Consider the following 17,787-nt stretch of genomic DNA (forward strand, 5'->3'; position numbering starts at 1 on the left):
TGCTGGGACCGTTTGATTTCTTCCCGTTCAGACCCTGCCAGATCCTGAGGCTGGCCCAGCTGCCTGTGTCCTCTGGGGCTCCCTGAGGAGGCAGTACCAGCTGTGGTGTGCATGACGGACAGGGGTCCCAGTTGGGGGGTGCAGCCTCCCGATGGGCCAGGATGGGGGATGCTTGGGTGCCCTCAGGATGTGCAGGCTGGGCGGGAGGAAGCGGTGAGAGTCCACCCCTACCCACCTTCCTCTTCTCTGCTGTTTTTTTTTGGAGACAGAGTCTCGCTGTGTCGCCCAGGCTGGAGTGCAGTGGTGTGATCTCGGCTCACTGCAAGCTCCGCCTCCCGGTTCACGCCATTCTCCTGCCTCAGCCTCCCGAGCAGCTGGGACCACAGGTGCCCGCCACCACAGCCGGCTAATTTTTTGTATTTTTAGTAGAGACGGGGTTTCACCGTGTTAGCGAAGATGGTCTCGATCTCCTGACCTCGTGATCCACCCGCCTCGGCCTTCCAAAGTGCTGGGATTACAGGCGTGAGCCACCGGGCCCGGCCATTCTCTGCTGTTTTCTGACTCAGCATCGTGAAACAGGACCTTAAGCTGAGAAGTGGTGAGATTGGGGCCATCCTCATTTCCACATAAGGCCGCGTTCCTGTTTACTGGGGGCTAGGACTTGGCATGTCTTTTTCGGGGATAGCCCAACCCTTCTGTGTGAAAGGGGTCGTGATGGTCACTGCAGGATAGCAAGCACACCTTGGCCCCTCAGTGGGCAGTGGGTGCAGGGCTGGACGAGGGCCCAGGGGGCAGAAGCTAGTGCACCGATAGCGTGTGTCATCTGCGGCCTGTGAGCACTGACGATGCCCGAGTGGCGGAGGGCGGGATGCTTCCACGTGCTCAACTTTTTTTTTTTTTTCTTGAGACAGAGTCTTGCTCTGTCGCCCAGGCTGGAGTGCAGTGGTGCCATCTTGGCTTACTGCAGCCTCCACCTCCTGGGTTCAAGTGATTCTCCTGCCTCAGCCTCCCGAGTAGCTGGGATTACAGGCATTCGCCACCACGCCTGGATAATTTTTGTATTTTTAGAAGAGACCGGGGTTACACCATGTTGTCCAGGATGGTCTCAAACTCCTGACCTCAAGTGATCTGCCCACCTCGGCCTCCCAAAGTGTACTTATCTTTTTAGTAACGATGTATTTGACGATGATTTAAAAAACCCGATCCTTGAAGGCCCTTGATAGACGCTGAGGTGAGTACAGGCCTGACTCTGAGGGTCATGCGCCTAGCAGGCGTCGCCCGGTGCACAGGGCCAGGAGCTGAGTCGTGCGGGACTGGATGGAGGCCAGGGGATGTAGAAGACCTGGGCCGCTCCCCAGGACCAAGCCCTCTCGCCTGGGGCTCCCCGGGGAGTTAGGCCGAACCCCGCTGTGCCCTTCACTCTGCAGCCCTCGTGGGGATCATCACAGAGGCAGGAGCTGGCAACCGAGGTGACTGCCTTCGAGTGGAGGGAAACCGGGGCGGGATGTCGCCCGGCGGCTCCCACACGATGAGGGGAAAAGGCACTCCAGTCTGGGTGGCAGAGCGGGACTCCGTCCGAAAAAAAAAAACAAAGGAAATGTAGAAACGCAGCCCACCCAGGTTTTCCACGGCCGTTCATGGTTACGCTTCTGGAAGGACCCGTGTCCTCTCAGATGTAGCAGGATTCCGATGGGAGCCACCCCGGGTCCACTCGCCCCCGGGACCTGCCGTGGGAGCTTTCTTTCCTGGTAGGGTGCCTGACTCTGCCTGCATGCTCCCCCCGCTGTCTGTGGCACCACTTGGGGCCGGGGACCCCTGCCCCCCTGGCAAGACCAGGTCAGCTCTGCCCCCGGGCCACGGAGCAGGAACCAGAGCTGAGGCTGCTGAGGTGGCGCAGGGTTGCTGTGGGGGCCTGTGCGCCGTGGGGGCCTGGGTGGGGGTGTTCTCACTTCCCCCGGAGTCTGGAAGGCCGTCTTTGTGATGGATTTGATGCAGATGTGTCCACTTTGCTTTTGTTGATGGCGTCTGAGGCTCTGGAGTCCATGGCAGCCTTGCCTCCGTTTGCATAATCTGAATTTTGGGAAAATTGCCCCTATGTGGACTAGTTGCAGGGACAGCGCCCTCCGCCAAGGCTGCCGGTGGCGTTTGCCTTATGTGTCCGGTGCTGGGTGAGTGCCAGCTTTTCACTGGTCAGCTCTGCCCGTGGCCCTCACCTGTGGTCTGTGCCATCACCAGGGCGAGGCTGACCTGTGGGACGGGGTCCCTGCACAGCCTCGCCGTCCCCCCAATCCCCCCAACAGGGTCTGGTCCCAGCTGCCATTGTGCAGCCTTGCCGCCTCCCCCCGCGTCAGGGTCCGGTCCTGGCCGCTGTGCCGCGGTCACTTGTGGCCCTCCTGTGTTCTTTACCTGGACCCTTGCCTTTGCTGATGGCGACCTGTGACGGTTCAGCTGCGTTCTCAGAGGCCGGCTGTCCTCGTGGGCGTCTCCGGTGCAGTTGGCGCGGTGAGGTTGGCTTCTGCCATGGACGGGGCCTTCTCGTGGTGATGACAGTCGCCCTTGGTCTGGTGTCTGCAGTGCTCCGAGGACCGGCCCTGCCCATCCCTGGCGTTCACTCCTCAGCTTCCTCCCATGGAGTGGGCGGCTTCCCTCCTCTCCCTGGTTTGTGGGGTGTTTCTCTTTTGCACCTGATGCGTTAAACCCATTACCGGCCTAGGTCAGCCTGAGGTTGGTTTGTCCTGGCCACGGCAGCTCCTGCGCCCCTCCATTGTGGAGGGTGCCCTTCTGTCTGCCCTGCGTCACTGGGCTGGGCCTGGCCCCGCTCTGCTGTGGCCCTGGGACTGGAAGTATGTGCTGCCCTGGTGTTCGGGGGCTCTTGGGTCCTGGGGCGCTGCAACCCCTCATTTTCTTTCCTTGGGGTGCAGATGAATTGGGGTGGCAGGGAACCGAGCCCACAGTGGCCAGCCCCTGCGGCCCCAGGTCAGAGGGCAGGGCCGGCCTGGACAGAGCTGCCCAGAAGGGTCTGCGGCCGGGTCCACATGAGTCTAGGTGCCTCTGAGGGCACTGGGACGGGGGTGGCCTGCACCTGCCCAGCCCAGTGAGGTCCCTGGCCTCCCTTCAGCTTTGCCCTGGGCTCTGGGCTGAGGGCTGTGTGGTGATGTCAGCCCAGGGACTGTGACATCACTCAGTGGAGACAGTCAGAGAAGGGGGCTCCCGGGGCCCTCCCCAGGGAACTGGCCCTGGACCCAGACCAGATGGAGGACCCGGAGAAGAACAGGGCAGGTAGCAGCCTGAGGCTAGGGCTGGGGAAGGGGATGGGAGCTGACGGGGAGAGAGCAGCCCCTTGTGGGGATGGCTGCAATCCCCTCGTTGGCGCCCGGGAGCCATCCTTGGCGTGTGACCCGGAGCCGGCACTCGCCCCCTGGGATGGAATCGTGGCTGTGTGGGTTGGGTGGAGGCTGGGTGAGGATCAGCGTCCCTTCGTCCCTCCCTGGGGTTGTTGCTTTTCGCTGTGGCCCTCAGGCAACAGGGCAGGCCCCCAACCCCCAGGCCTGCGTGGGCACTGTGGGTGCCCAGCCCTCACGTCCTCGCTTCCTTCCAGGCCCCGGCCTTGTCTGGCTTCCCTTGGGCACCCCCTGGGGTTCGGAGAGCCCCAGAAGAGGCCGGGCTCTTCCTCCTTGGTGATGGACGGGTGCTGGGCCCTGACCGAGTGGTGACCGCCTCCAGGGAGTGATCTGCGCCCTCGGAAGCTGCTGAGTCTTGGGGTGGCGGCTCTTGTTTGTGGGGGCAGGGGGAGCTGGGCACCCGCCCTGTGCCCACGGAACACAGCCCAGGGTGGCGGCCCTGCCTGTCCTCTGACTGCCCTCCTGCTGCTGCTGCTGCTGTGAGGGCCTCAGGCGCAGGCAGTGACTGTCGGGGCCACTCCTGAGATGGGGGACGTGGGCTAGTGGCCACTGTGGGCGGCAGGTGTGCAGGCAGTGCTCCCGTTTTCCACTGGGCTGCCCTTCACCGGCTGTGGGTCAGCGCCCCCCACTGAGGCTCAGGCTGAGGTGAGGCTCCGTGGGGCGGGCGTGTGCCAGGGTGAGGCTCTGCCTGGTGGGTGTGTGCCTGGGCGAGGCTCCGTGAGGCGGGGGCGGCGCCCAGGTCAGGGGCTTCTCCGTCCATGTCAGGCTTAGGGTGGGTGTGGCTGGGCCCTCCCTCTGCTGTCCGCCCACGACCCCCTCAGAGGGGCTGTCGTGAGATGCTTGGAGGCGGGATCCAGCCCTGAGTATGCAGGGAGTGCTCAGTGGACCCCCGTGCCACTGCTGTCACCGGAGGAGGCTGCTGCCCGGCTCCGGGCTCCATCTGCAAAGCCGGGTGTGCATCTGTGCGGCTCAGCTCTGCAGGGCACAGTGGGGTTTGCTCCCGGCCCTGAGGCCGGGCACAGGGAGGCCAGTGCTCATCCAGGGTGCCAGAGAGAAAGTAGCAACCCCAACCTGCCTGGGCCACAACACCCAAGACCACTGTATCAGAACAGACGCCAGCGGGGCAGCCTGCTCGTTGGCCGGGCGGAGCAGGGTCGGCACACAGCCCGGGCTGGCCTTCACCCCAGCTCCCAACAGCGTTGGGTCCCTGAGTGAAGGGCCTGCCCCTTTCTCATCCTCCTGCCTCCAGGTCATGGGGCAGGGGTGCCGAGAGGCCCTGCGGGAGCCAGGACCTGAGAGGTGATGGTCACCACCCAGACGAGGGGCCGGGGGTCGCACAAGGAGGCTTCCAGGGGGATGCCAGGAGCAGTGGGGCCCTAGACCCAGCAGGGCAGCGCTCACGTCACAGGTTCTGGGGGGTGGGGCTTGTCATCTGTGCAGGTGCAGCTGGGATGGGGATTTGGTGCTTTTTATTCTGCAAAAGCTGGAACGCATGTAGCTGAGCCAAGATCAGATAGCATGGTGGCTCATGCCTGTGGTCCCAGCTACCTGGGAGGATGAGGCGGGAAAATTGCTTGAACTCGGGAGGCGGAGGTTGTAATGAGCCGAGATCCTGCCACTGCACTCCAGCCTCAGTGATGGAGCTAGATCCTGTCTCAAAAAACAGAAGAGCACGCGTCCTAGCCGGCGAGGCCACTCTGTACTCAGACCCGGCAGCTGTGGCTGCGGCACAGGCGCTCACCCTGCGGCATTGGCCCTTTCAGTGGTTGGTGTTGACCCTCCACAGAGGGGCTGGGTGGGGTGTGTTCAGTCCCATCTGGGTGGACTGAGTGTTGAGGATGGGAGAGTGTTTAAGGAGGTGGCGGTTACAGACTCCAGCATCGGGACACGGGGCCGTGGGTCATGCCCACATCCGTGGGGGCTGTGAGACAGCCGTCCAGAAGCTTCTGCCTCCGGGCCAGGAGGACACCCCAGAGAGCCCCAGGAGGCTTGTTCCAGAATTTAGGGCTCAGCCTCGATGAACCTGGCCAGGCGGCGGTTGATGGGTTAATTCAGTTCATCAATCACACATCACTCAGGGTTTCTTAGCAGAAGGAACTGACCTAGCCAATCGCTCACCTGGAAGAGAGAAGGAGGGAGGAGGTGGGGATTCTGCAGAGGGAAGGCTGGTGGTGGCGCCCGCCTTCGACGGTCGTGCCCTGATGCTGCGTGGCTTAAACGGTGCCACCCGGAGATTGGTGGGCGGGATTGGGCCTCTGGGATCCCCGGCTGTGGAGAGGGCAAGGCAGGGACGGCTAGAAAGAAAAGCAACCTGGACGCAGGCCCCACCTCCCTCCAGGCAGCCCCACAGGCTCGAGGGCCACCGTGTCAGGAGGGATAGCCTAGATGGAGAGCAGGAGGGTGCCTTGCCCAGCCTGGAGGCCCGCAAGGATGAGAAGCAGTGTGTGCCCGGGAGGTCACGTGGGCACCACAGACGGAAGTGGAGCCGGGGGAGAGATGTCCCGGGATGCACCAGGCGCTCGTGCAAACCAAGTACTGAGCAGAGAGCAGCCTGGGAGAGAAGGGGGCTGCCCCGAGCGGCTTGGGTGGCCGGGCCTGTGGGAGACCTTGGGTTTGCTGTTAGGAGGGACAGTGAGCGCAGGCACCTCTCTCTCCACTTCATGTCTGTCCTCACTGAGGGAGCCGAGCAGATGCCTTTGCCCCTGCAGGTCCCCCATGTCCCCTCGCCCGGGGCGCGCTCCACAGGCCAGGCCACTTTCACAGCTCACCACACAGGCAGAGACTGGAGGGTGCGCAGGACCCCGGGTGACTGCAGGCGTGGGCACAGAGGGGCCTCTGAGGGCGTCTGGCGGCATCCGAGCAGCTGCCAGATCTCCCCTGGAAACACCGGGGTGTGTGCTCGGTGGGTGCCGTGTGTGGGGGGTGTGTGCTCGGCGGGCGCCGTGTCTGTGGGGTGGGCGCTCAGCGGGCGCCATGTATGTGTGGGGTGTGTGCTTGGCGGGTGCCATGTTTGTGGGTGGGCGCTCGGCGGGCGCTGTGTGTGTGGGGTGGGCGCTCGGCGGGCGCCGTGTATGTGGGGTGGGCGCTCGGCGGGCACTGTGTGTGTCGCACGGCCACTGCTTAGGGCCCCCTGGAGCTGCAGGGCACACAGCAGAGCCAGCCTCATGTCACCACGTGCTTCCCCCGTGTGCAGGGAGGGGTTGGAGGTGTGCGCTTGTCTTGTCCGGAAGCCGGGTGTTGGGACGCGTCCTGACGACGGCGCTGCCCACATCCTAATGGGACACCTGAGGGACATCAGTGGCTGAGTAAGGGGCCCCTCCCGAGCAGGTCTGGAGGCGTTGGAAGCGCATTGTAGCCTCATGGGGCACCTGCCTGCCCTGCCTGGAATTGAGGGGCGATTGGGACTCCCACTGCCCCCAACAAAGCCTGTGCCCCTGATGTCTGTCCAGAGCACGGCTTCCTCCTCAGTGGTTCCCAGAGGCCGCTGGGCCTCACTTGGTCCTTTTTGGGCAGTGAGTGTGTATGTTGGGGGAACAGGAGCCCGGCAGGGCCGTCTTGCAGGGCTCAGCAGTGGGGGTCGTGGGGTTGGTGCACCAGGGCAGGAGAGCTGCCCGGCTCCTGCTAGGTGTCTAGAGGGCCTCAGCTCTCCCAGGCACTGTCCCCTGTCCCCCCGTCCCCCCATCCAGGGCCGTAGCAGCTCAGCTCTCCCAGGCACTGTCCCCTGTCCCCCCATCTCCCCCGTCCCCCCCATCTCCCCATCCCCCCGTCCAGGGCCGCAGCAGCTCAGCTCTCCCAGGCACTGTCCCCTGTCCCCCTGTCCCCCCGTCCCCCCGTCCCCCCGTCCAAGGCCGCAGCAGGTCAGCTCTCCCAGGCACTGTCCCCCGTCCCCTCGTCCCCCCATCCAGGGCCGCAGCAGCTCAGCTCTCTCAGGCACTGTCCCCCGTCCCCTCGTCCCCCCATCCAGGGCCGCAGTAGCTCAGCTCTCCCAGGCACTGTCCCCCGTCCCCCCGTCCCCCCATCCAGGGCCGCAGCAGCCCAGCTCTCCCAGGCACTGTCCCCCCGTTCCCCTATCCCCCGTCCAGGCACTGTCCCCCCTCCCCTCATCCCCCCCGCCCCCATCTGGGGCCACAGCAGCCGGTATTGAGTGTGGGTATGAGCTTTGGCTCTGGGTCCTGAGCGTCCCCTCCCCAAATTCCCCATGTGGCTTCCTAGTCTGCATCTCCGTCTGCTCCCAGGGTGCGAGTTGGTTTTTGTATTAATAACTGAGGTGTGACACTCGGGCTGTACCCGCTAGCTGTGTAACTCATGCAGCTTAGTGCCTTTAGCTCATCATGAGGCCGTGTCTCTGTCTGTGCCATCTAATAGAGGATATTTTCATCCTCATGGCGAGAAGGGATGGATTTGTTTTCCTCGTGAAGTCGGTGACGTTTGCTTTTCAGGTTCTGCTTGGTGGCCTCCAGTCTCTTGTCCTCAATGAGGGTTTTGGCAGCTCCCTCTCAGTGGCCTGTGAATGTCCCCACTTCCTTGTCTGGGAAAGGGCCGGAGCTCTGGGGCTCACAGAGAGGGTGGGTGTGATGTCTTTTTCCTGATGTGGCATCGGGGTGTCTTACCTGCCTGGACACCTGCCTGCACAGGGTAGCACAGACCCTACAGGCTGCGGCTGAGCCCCCAGCACCCTCCCCACCTTTAATGCTTGGCCCCCAGTACCCACCCCACCTTTAATGCTCAGCCCCCAGCACCCGCCCCACCTTTAATGCTCAGCCCCCAGCACCCGCCCCACCTTTAGTGCCACCCTGGGTCCCCCAGCACCCGCCCCACCTTTAGTGCCACCCTGGGTCCCCACATCCCTGGCTACACATTGTGGCTCCCACAACCCCGTTTGGGTTCACGGTCCTCCCGCAGGATTCTCGGAACTGGGGAGTGAGAGTTTGTTCCCTGCTGTTGTAAAGGGCATAACCTGGGGGAAGCCAGGCAGGCAGAAGCCCCCACCCACATCCAGGGCCCCATGTAGGGTCCGGAGCTTCCCTGCCCTCCCTGGTGCCAGTCCTGACCCTACCACAGCCGAATGTCTGCGTCAGCACAGGGGCGTGTAGGAAGAAAAGGCGTCCTGCTTAGGAGATAGGTACATCCAGGACCTGGGGCCTTCTCGCCCTCAGTCCACAGGGAAGGTCCCCCGGATGGCGCCTGCCCCTTCCCCCTCCCTACCCGGCTTCTGCACGCACTCCCCCGAGATGGCCCACACGTCCTGCCGCTTTCTGGCAGGGGAGAGCTGAGGCCTGTGTCTTCAGGACACTGCCTCTCGGGCAGCCTCCAGCCCTCGTCGAGAAAGGCAGGCAGTGTGGCGCAAGCAGGCTGGCCTCAGGCGGGGCCTCTGGTCAGTGTCCCCTCGGGATGTTTGCCGTGCTGGATCTCACACCCGGCTCTGACACGCTGCCGTGTCCCCCGTGTGCCTGCGCCTGGGGTCTCCATGTGTGTGTCTGTGTACACGCATGTGGTTTTGCTTTCTTGTGGGCTGGAAAATCTAACAGTAGTCAGGGCGTGGTGGTTGACACCTATAATCCCAGCACTTTGGGAGGCTAAGGTGGGTGGATCACTTGAAGTCGGGAGTTTGAGACCAGCCTGGCCAACGTGGCGAAACCTTGTCTCTACCAGAAATATCAAAAATTAGCCGGGCATGGTGGCACATGCCTCTAATCACAGCTACCTGGGAGGCTGAGGTAGGACAATCACTTGAACCCGGGAGGTGGAGGCTGCGGCGAGCCGAGATCGCACCACTACACTCCAGCCTGGGCGACAGAGCGAGACTCTGTCTCAAAACAAAACAAAACAAAACAAAACAAAATGCAGGCACGGACGTTTCAGCGCCCCCTTCCTGTGGATGCTGAGAGGGTTTCCAGAAGAAGGAGAATGTCCCCGTGCTGGTGGCTCATCCAGGTGTGGGCCGGTGTGCGGCGGGGCGTGGGCAGAGGAGAGGCGCCGGGCTCCGGTTTTCTCTCCTGTGGATGCGTCGCCCCCCCCCCCCCATGGTGGTCCTCTGCGGAAGTCCCCCTGTCCCTTTGGCAGCCGCAGTGGAAGGACAGATGGATGGACGGGCTGTGACCGGGACAGCCCAGTGTGACCCCAGCCCTGGCCGTCGCGGTTGTGGCATTCTCGCTGTCAGGGGGCTGTTCCCGTGGCTCTCATGGCCTGTGGAGGGGCGTGGAGGGGGCGGTCCCCGTGGCCAGAACCTGGCCGTGGCGGGTGGAGGACTTGAGGCCGGCTCAGTGGTCAGCGCTGCTGCTTGTTCCCCCACACAGAGGCGTTGGGTGGAGCTGCCTCAGGTATCCCTCCTGGCTGGGGTGTGTGCGTCACCCTGAGTCTCCAGCCCATGCTGAGGAGCCTCGCAGGCAGGGCCCAGCAGCCTATACTCCAGGCCATTGCTGTCCGTTTCTCCAGAAGGCCCTGCTGGTGGGTGGTCCCAGGAGCTGGGCCTCAGTGGGGGATCCCAGGACAGTGGAGCCTGGGAGGGGCCCCAGTGTTGAGGCGTGGAGGTGCTGTCTGGAACTAGGGGGTGTCCCCAAAGCGGCACGGCGCCCAGTCCCTGTGGTGGAAGAGAGAGGAGCTGCGGTGGGGGGTGGGGGACTACGTCTCACAGATCCCTCTCCCAGGGCACATGAGGAGATTCCTCCCCCAAAACGCCCAGGAAGGAAGTTAAATTTTAATATGGGTCTGGTTTAGAGAAACTAGGTTAGCCATGCGTGGGTGTTTCTGGATGTTTGGGCAGTAAGGAGAGTCGGTAGCTCAAGAAATCCGCTGGCCGCTAAGCAGGGGTGAGGGGCACCGACTGCCATCCCTTCTTCAACCACGGCCACTCGGCCACATCAGTGTCTCCTGCCACCTCCCTCGTGTCCAGCATCAACACAGCACTGCATCCCTGACCCAGTCCAGTGGAGAAAACTCGCATCCAAAAATAAACCAGGAGTCAGCCAAAAAACACAAATTAAAATTACACCCTGGCCAGTCGCGGTGGCTCACGCCTGTAATCCCCACACTTTGGGAGGCCGAGGCAGGCGGATCACCTGGGGTCAGGAGTTCAAGACCATCCTGGCCAAGATGGTGAAACCCCGTGTCTGCTAAAAATAACAAAAATTAGCCAGATGTGGTGGCGGGTGCCTTGTAGTCCCAGCTACTCGGGAGGCTGAGGCAGAGAACTGCACGAACCTGGGAGGCAGAGGTTACGGTGAGTCGAGATCGTGCCACTGCACTCCAGCCTGGGCAAAAGAGTGAGACTCTGTCAACAACAACAACAAAAAAAGCACACCCCCAGCATGGCTGTGCCCAGAAGCACAGAAGTGGGGTCACCACAGCTCACGCCTATAATCCCAGCACTTTGGGAGGCCGAGGAGGGAGGATTGTTTGAGCCCAGGAGTTTGAGACCAGCCTAGGCAACATAGCAAGATCCCATCTCTACAAAAAAAAAAAATTAGCCAGACATGGGGGTCCATGCCTGTGGTCCCAGCTACTCGGGAGGCTGAGGCAAGAGGATTGCTTGAGCCCGGGAGACAAGTTACAGTGAGCTGAGATGGTACCATTGTGCTCCAGCCTGGGCAACAGAGCCAGACCCTGTCTCAAAACAAACACAAAAGCTCACAGAAGCGCTGGGGTGGGTGTGTAGAAGTCAGACCCCCAGGAGCGGCAGGTGGAGGATGACTCGGTGCAGCCACTGTGGAGACGGCCTGGCGGCTCCTCAAAGACACGCACAGATCTCCCATCCGACCCAGCACGACCACTCCCAGCTACGTACCCAGGTGGAGTGGAAGCCCGCAGCCACGCGGAAGCCCGTGCGCAGACGCCGCCGCGGACTCCAGCAGCCGGACGGTGGCTACAACCCAGATGGCCGTCAGCAGAGGAGGAGGCGTAGTGCGGCCCTCCATGCACCGGAACACAACCCAGCCATGAAAAGGAAGAAGCTCTGACTCAGGCCACGGCGTGGATGCACCTTCAGGACGCCAGGCTCAATGAGACACTCCAGACACAGAGGACATGCCGTGTGTGATCCCATTTCTATGAAATGTCCAGGGCAGGCCCAGCCACAGAGACAGGGAGTAACGTGGTGTTTTATTATAAATTTTTCATGAAAATAAAATACACAGTACTCTCGTGAGTTTATTATAGCCCATTGATTCCTTTTGTTTGTTTTTGTTTTGTTTTTTGAGACGGAGTCTCCCTCTGTCGCCCAAGCTCCACCTCCCAGGTTCATGCCGTTCTCCTGCCTCACCCTCCTGAGTAGCTGGGACTACAGGTGCCCGCCACCATGCCTGGCTAATTTTTTTGTATTTTTAGTAGAGACAGGGTTTCACCGTGTCAGCCAGAATGGTCTCTATCTCCTGACCTCGTGATCCGCCTGCCTCGGCCTCCCAAAATGCTGAGATTACAGGCGTGAGCCACCGTGCCCAGCCTGTTTTCTTTCTTTGAGGCAGTGTCTCGCTGTATCACCCAGGCTGGAGTGCAGTGGTGTGATCTCGGCTCACTGCAACCTTCGCCTCGCAGGTTCAAGCGATTCTCCTGCCTCAGCCTCCTGAGTAGCTGGAGTTACAGGTGCACGCCACCACACCTAGCTAATTTTTGTATTTTTAGTAGGGACAGGGTTTCACCATGTTGGCCGTGCTGGTCTTGAACTCCTGACCTCAAGTGATCCACCCACTTTGGCCTTCCAAAGTGCTGGGATTACAGGTGTGAACCACTGCGCCCAGCCTCTACAAATTTTTTTTTTTTTTTTTTTGGAGACAGAATCTCGCTCTGTCGCCCAGGCTGGAGTGCAATGGCACGATCTTGGCTCACTGCAACCTCTGCCTCCTGGGTTCCAGTGATTCTCCTGCCTCAGCCTCCTGAGTAGCTGGGATTACAGGCACCCGCCACCATGCCCAGCTAATTTTTGTATTTTTAGTAGAGACGGGGTTTCACCATGTTGGCCAGGCTTGTCTCAAACTCCTGACCTCAGGTGATCCCAAAGTGCTGGGCCTTGGCCTCCCAAAGTGCTGGGATTACAGGCATGAGCCACCGCACCTGGCCTACAGAAATTTTTTAAAAAATTAGCTGGGCGTGGTGATGTGTGCCTGTAGTTCCAGCTACTCTGGAGGCTGAGGTGGGAGGATCGCTTGGGCCCAGGAGGTCGAGGCTGCAGCAAGCTGTGATTGCGCCATGGCACTCCTGCCTAGGTGACAGAGTGAGACCCTGTGTAAAAAAAAAAAAAAAACCCAGGTTCAAGGTGAAAAGAATTAAGTGTTCCTGGAGACGCGTCAGCCAGCATTCAGACGATCTAGCCAAGGTCACTGCTGGAGGTGGCTTTTCAGGGTAGAAGAAACAGCCTTCTGGAAGAAGATGCCACCCAGGACTTTACTCGTGTGGGAGAAGCGGTTCCCTGGCTTCCAAGGAGAGGCCCACCCTCTTCACCCTCTTGTTAGGGGCTAACGCAGCTGGTGACTTGAAGGTGATGCCAGGGCTTTTTGCCATTCCACAAATCCTAGGGCCCGCGAGAATTATGCTAAATCTACTCTGTGCTCTATAAATAGAACAACAGAGCCTGGGTGACAGCACATCTGTTTAACACCTGGCTTATGGAATATTTGAAGCCCACTTTTGAGACCTATTGTTCAGAAAAAAGTTTTTGCTTTTTTTTTTTTTTTTTTTGAGACTGAGTCTCGCTCATCACCCAGGCTGGAGTGCAGTGGTGCCATCTCGGCTCACTGCAAGCTCCCCCTCCCGGGTTCACGCCATTCTTCTGCCTCAGCTTCCCGAGTAGCTGGGACTACAGGAGCCCACCACCACGCCCAGCTAATGTTTTTGTAATTTTAGTAGAAACGGGGTTTCAGCGTGTTAGCCAGGATGGTCTCGATCTCCTGACTTCATGATCCGCCTGCCTCGGCCTCCCAAAGTGCTGGGATTACAGGTGTGAGCCACCGCGCCTGGCCAAAAAGATTTCTTTCAAAATATGACTGCTCACTGACAACGCACCTGGTCACCCAAGATCCCTAGTGGAGACGTACACGATCAGTTTCCGGCCGGGCACGGTGGCTCACACCTGTAATCCCAGCACTTCAGGGGGCCAAGGCGGGCAGATCACGAGGTCAGGAGATCGAGACCACAGTGAAACCCCGTCTCTACTAAAAATACAAAAAATTAACCGGCTGTGGTGGCGGGCGCCTTTAGTCCCAGCTACTCGGGAGGCTGAAGCGAGAGAATGGCATGAACCCGGGAGGCGGAGGTTGCAGTGAGCCGAGATTGTGCCACTGCACTCCAGCCTGGGCGACAGAGCAAGACTCCGTTTCCAAAAAAAAAAAAAAAAAGATCATTGTTTCCATCCCTGCTAGCACAACATCCAGCCTGTAGCCTGTGGATCAATGAATGAATGAATGAATGAGTGACTCGGAAATCAAGATGACTCCTTGACATGTCATTCATTCATTTATTTATGCATGACAAGGTGTCACTCTGTCACCCAGGCTGGAGTGCAGTGGCACGATCTTGGCTCACTGCATCCTCCACCTCCCGGGTTGAAGCAATTGTCTTTCCTCAGCCTCCTGAGTAGCTGGGGCTACAGGTGCATGCCACCATGCCCAGCTAATTTTTATATTTTTTCATAGAGAGGGGATTTCACCATGTTCCTCAGGCTGATCTTGAACTCCTGAGCTCAAAGCAGTCTGCCCGCCTCAGCCTGCCAAAGTGCTGGGACTACAGGCCTGAGCCACTGTGCCTGGCCAAGTCTTAGTGTTCTTGAGGCACAGTCTCACTGTGTCGCCCAGGCTGCAGTGGAGAAGCAGAATCACAGCTCACTGTAGCCTCCACCTCCCAGGCTCAAGCGATCCTCTCACCTCAGCCTCCTAAGTAGCTAGGACCACAGGTGCGCACCGCCATGACTGGCTAATTTTGTTTTTATTTTTGTAAAGATAGGGTCTCCCTGTGTTGCCCAGGCTGGTCTTGAACTCCCGGCCTCAAGCAGTCCACCTGCGTCAGCCTCCCAAAGTGTCGGGGTTACAGGCAGGAGCCACCGCAGCCGCCCATGACTCATTATTGAGAAATACATTTGTAAGGCTCTAGGTGCCTGTAGGTGCCATGGAGAGCGATTCCTCTGATGGAGCTGGGGAAATTGGGTAAATTGAACCCCCCGGAAAGGCTTTGCTGTTCTAGAGGCCGTGAAGGACACGCGTGATCCATGGGAGGAGGTAGCATGTCAGGATGAGCGGAAGTGTGGAAGAAGTTGGTCCCAGGCCTGAGAGATCACTGTGAGGGTTCAGGACTTCAGTGGAGGAGGGACTGTAGAGGTTTTAGAAGCAGCGAGAGAACTAGAATGAGAAGGACTTGGAGATGTGACTGCATTGCCGCTGTCTCGCGAGAAAACTTTAACACGTGAGGAGTTGCCTCTGAAGGGTGAGCAGGGGAGTTGCTTCAGTTGCGCTCTAGTCCCAGTGAAGATTCTGTGAACCTGGGGGTAATGAGGACAAAGAACTTGGAACAGCCCGGAACCTCGCTTGATGAAGCCGCGGCCGGGTTGAGAGGACCGACTGCAGTTCTGAAAGACGTTCTGCTGTGGGTAATCAGTGCTATCAGACAGCATCACGCCCCACAGAGAAATCTTTCATGAAAGGAAGAGTCCATCGCTGTGGCCAACTTTTTTGTGGTCATAGTTTAAGAAGTCGCCCCAGCCTCCAGCAGCCACCGCCCCGACGAGTCAGCCCCCGTCCACATCGAGGCAAGACCCTCCTCCGGGGAGATTAGGGCCACTCACGGTTCCCATGATCATTACCATTGCTAAGCAGTAAAGTATTTTTATTTCTTTATTATTTATTTAAGATGGGGTCTTGCTGTATCACCCAGGCTGGAGTGCAGTGGTGCGATCATAGCTCACTGCAGCCTCCGCCTCCTGGGCTCAAACGATCCTCCCGCTTCAGTCTCCCGAGTAGCTGGGACCACAGGCTTGCGCACCACGCCCCGCTTAATTAAAGTGTGTCCTTTGTTTGATTAGACACAACGCTACTGCACACTTCCTAGACCATGGTATACTGTGAACGTAATTTGTGTGCGCACCGGGAAACCAGAACATTCGAGCGGCTATTGCCGTGCGGAACCCAAGGCCTGCGATCGCCTCAGGGTGTTTCTGGCACCGGAACGCAGGGGCCACATCCAGGGGGGCAGTGCTTGTGACGCCAGTGCCTTCCTTTCTGATGTGGCTTACTCAGCTGGGAGTTCCTGTCCTAACATTTTCGGCGATGGCTGTGCACCCACGGCCCCTCTTCACCCGCGGCCCCTACGTCCTGCCGGTTGGCAGGAAACCTCTTCCCCTGCACATCTGGGGCACAGCAGCGAACTGTGGTCCCCCTTCTTCAGTGAGGGTGGGGCTTCTGTCTGTCTGTCGAGCCCTAGAATGGGGCCGGGGGTGGCTGGGGCTTGGGTCAGGGAGGACCCGGCAGGATCTGTGCAGACAGGCAGGTGGCCTGCGGTGGCCCCCGGTGCAGGGTTCTTGGCCTCCTGGGCGGGTACCTGGCTTGAGGGCGACAGGAGGTGACAGCCGCGTCCCTGGGGTTGCACCGCCCGAGCGTCCAGTTAACACCACAGCCGCCACCCTTCAGTTCTGCAGGTGGGGCTCCTCCCTCCTCCCTCCTCCCCAGGCTGCCCCCGACCACCCTTCAGTTCTGCAGGTGGGGCTCCTCCCTCCTCCGTCCTCTCCAGGCCGCCCCCGACCACCCTTCAGTTCTGCAGGTGGGGGCTCCTCCCTCCTCCGTCCTCCCCAGGCCGCCCCCGACCACCCTTCAGTTCTGCAGGTGGGGCTTCTCCCTCCTCCCTCCTCCCTCATCCCCAGGCCGCCCCCGACCACCCTTCAGTTCTGCAGGTGGGGCTCCTCCCTCCTCCCTCCTCCCCAGGCCGCCCCCGACCACCCTTCAGTTCTGCAGGTGGGGCTTCTCCCTCCTCCCTCCTCCCTCCTCCCCAGGCTGCCCCCGACCACCCTTCAGTTCTGCAGGTGGGGCTCCTCCCTCCTCCCTCCTCCCCAGGCTGCCCCCGACCACCCTTCAGTTCTGCAGGTGGGGCTCCTCCCTCCTCCGTCCTCCCCACGCTGCCCCCGACCACCCTTCAGTTCTGCAGGTGGGGCTCCTCCCTCCTCCCTCCTCCCCACGCTGCCCCCGACCACCCTTCAGTTCTGCAGGTGGGGCTCCTCCCTCCTCCCTCCTCCCCAGGCTGCCCCCGACCACCCTTCAGTTCTGCAGGTGGGGCTTCTCCCTCCTCCCTCCTCCCCAGGCTGCCCCCGACCACCCTTCAGTTCTGCAGGTGGGGCTCCTCCCTCCTCCCTCCTCCCCACGCTGCCCCCGACCACCCTTCAGTTCTGCAGGTGGGGCTCCTCCCTCCTCCCTCCTCCCCAGGCTGCCCCCGACCACCCTTCAGTTCTGCAGGTGGGGCTCCTCCCTCCTCCCTCCTCCCCAGGCTGCCCCCGACCACCCTTCAGTTCTGCAGGTGGGGCTCCTCCCTCCTCCGTCCTCCCCACGCTGCCCCCGACCACCCTTCAGTTCTGCAGGTGGGGCTCCTCCCTCCTCCCTCCTCCCCACGCTGCCCCCGACCACCCTTCAGTTCTGCAGGTGGGGCTCCTCCCTCCTCCCTCCTCCCCAGGCTGCCCCCGACCACCCTTCAGTTCTGCAGGTGGGGCTCCTCCCTCCTCCGTCCTCCCCACGCTGCCCCCGACCACCCTTCAGTTCTGCAGGTGGGGCTCCTCCCTCCTCCCTCCTCCCCACGCTGCCCCCGACCACCCTTCAGTTCTGCAGGTGGGGCTCCTCCCTCCTCCCTCCTCCCCAGGCTGCCCCCGACCACCCTTCAGTTCTGCAGGTGGGGCTCCTCCCTCCTCCCTCCTCCCCAGGCTGCCCCCGACCACCCTTCAGTTCTGCAGGTGGGGCTTCTCCCTCCTCCCTCCTCCCCAGGCTGCCCCCGACCACCCTTCAGTTCTGCAGGTGGGGGCTCCTCCCTCCTCCCTCCTCCCCAGGCCGCCCCCGACCACCCTTCAGTTCTGCAGGTGGGGCTCCTCCCTCCTCCCTCCTCCCTCCTCCCCAGGCCGCCCCCGACCACCCTTCAGTTCTGCAGGTGGGGCTCCTCCCTCCTCCGTCCTCCCCAGGCTGCCCCCGACCACCCTTCAGTTCTGCAGGTGGGGCTCCTCCCTCCTCCGTCCTCCCCAGGCCGCCCCCAACCACCTTTCAGTTCTGCAGGTGGGGCTCCTCCCTCCTCCCTCCTCCCCAGGCCGCCCCCGACCACCCTTCAGTTCTGCAGGTGGGGCTCCTCCCTCCTCCGTCCTCTCCAGGCCGCCCCCGACCACCCTTCAGTTCTGCAGGTGGGGCTCCTCCCTCCTCCCTCCTCCCTCCTCCCCAGGCCG

General features: G+C 61.1%; 2 protein-coding genes across 4 annotated transcripts in view; one reads left to right on the forward strand and one right to left on the reverse strand.

Moving 5' to 3' along the window:
- CSNK1G2 (casein kinase 1 gamma 2) overlaps window positions 1-17,787 on the forward strand; it is a 45,841-nt gene that overhangs the window by 10,658 nt on the left and 17,396 nt on the right. Inside the window, exon 1 of one of the 3 annotated variants that reach the window (XM_055103309.2) lies at window positions 3,174-3,279. The exons of the other annotated variants lie outside the window; for them this stretch is intronic. The gene's annotated coding sequence lies outside the window, so the exon portion shown is untranslated. Of the gene's footprint in view, window positions 1-3,173; window positions 3,280-17,787 lie in introns of those variants that run through there. 3 annotated transcript variants of the gene reach the window in all.
- Window positions 1,443-3,098, reverse strand: LOC129394704 (uncharacterized protein CSNK1G2-AS1). Its single transcript, XM_055103310.2, has 3 exons — window positions 2,407-3,098; window positions 1,950-2,070; window positions 1,443-1,575 (listed from the first exon to the last, which is right to left on the reverse strand). The coding sequence occupies exons 1-3, from the start codon at window positions 2,597-2,599 to the stop codon at window positions 1,443-1,445; spliced, it is 447 nt and encodes a 148-aa protein (XP_054959285.1). The 5' UTR covers window positions 2,600-3,098.

This window comes from Pan paniscus, chromosome 20 (assembly GCF_029289425.2).
Source record: "Pan paniscus chromosome 20, NHGRI_mPanPan1-v2.0_pri, whole genome shotgun sequence".
NCBI lineage: Eukaryota > Metazoa > Chordata > Mammalia > Primates > Hominidae > Pan > Pan paniscus.

Coding starts and splice junctions, on each gene's coding strand:
- LOC129394704 (XM_055103310.2), bottom strand. CDS start 2,599: ATGGGCAGGGCCGGTCCTCGGAGCACTGCAGACACCAGACCAAGGGCG. Junction 2,071..2,406: donor CAGCAAAGGCAAGGGTCCAG/GTAAAGAACACA, acceptor CCCAAAATTCAG/ATTATGCAAACGGAGGCAAG. Junction 1,576..1,949: donor CCTTCCAGACTCCGGGGGAA/GTGAGAACACCC, acceptor TTTTTTTTTCGG/ACGGAGTCCCGCTCTGCCAC.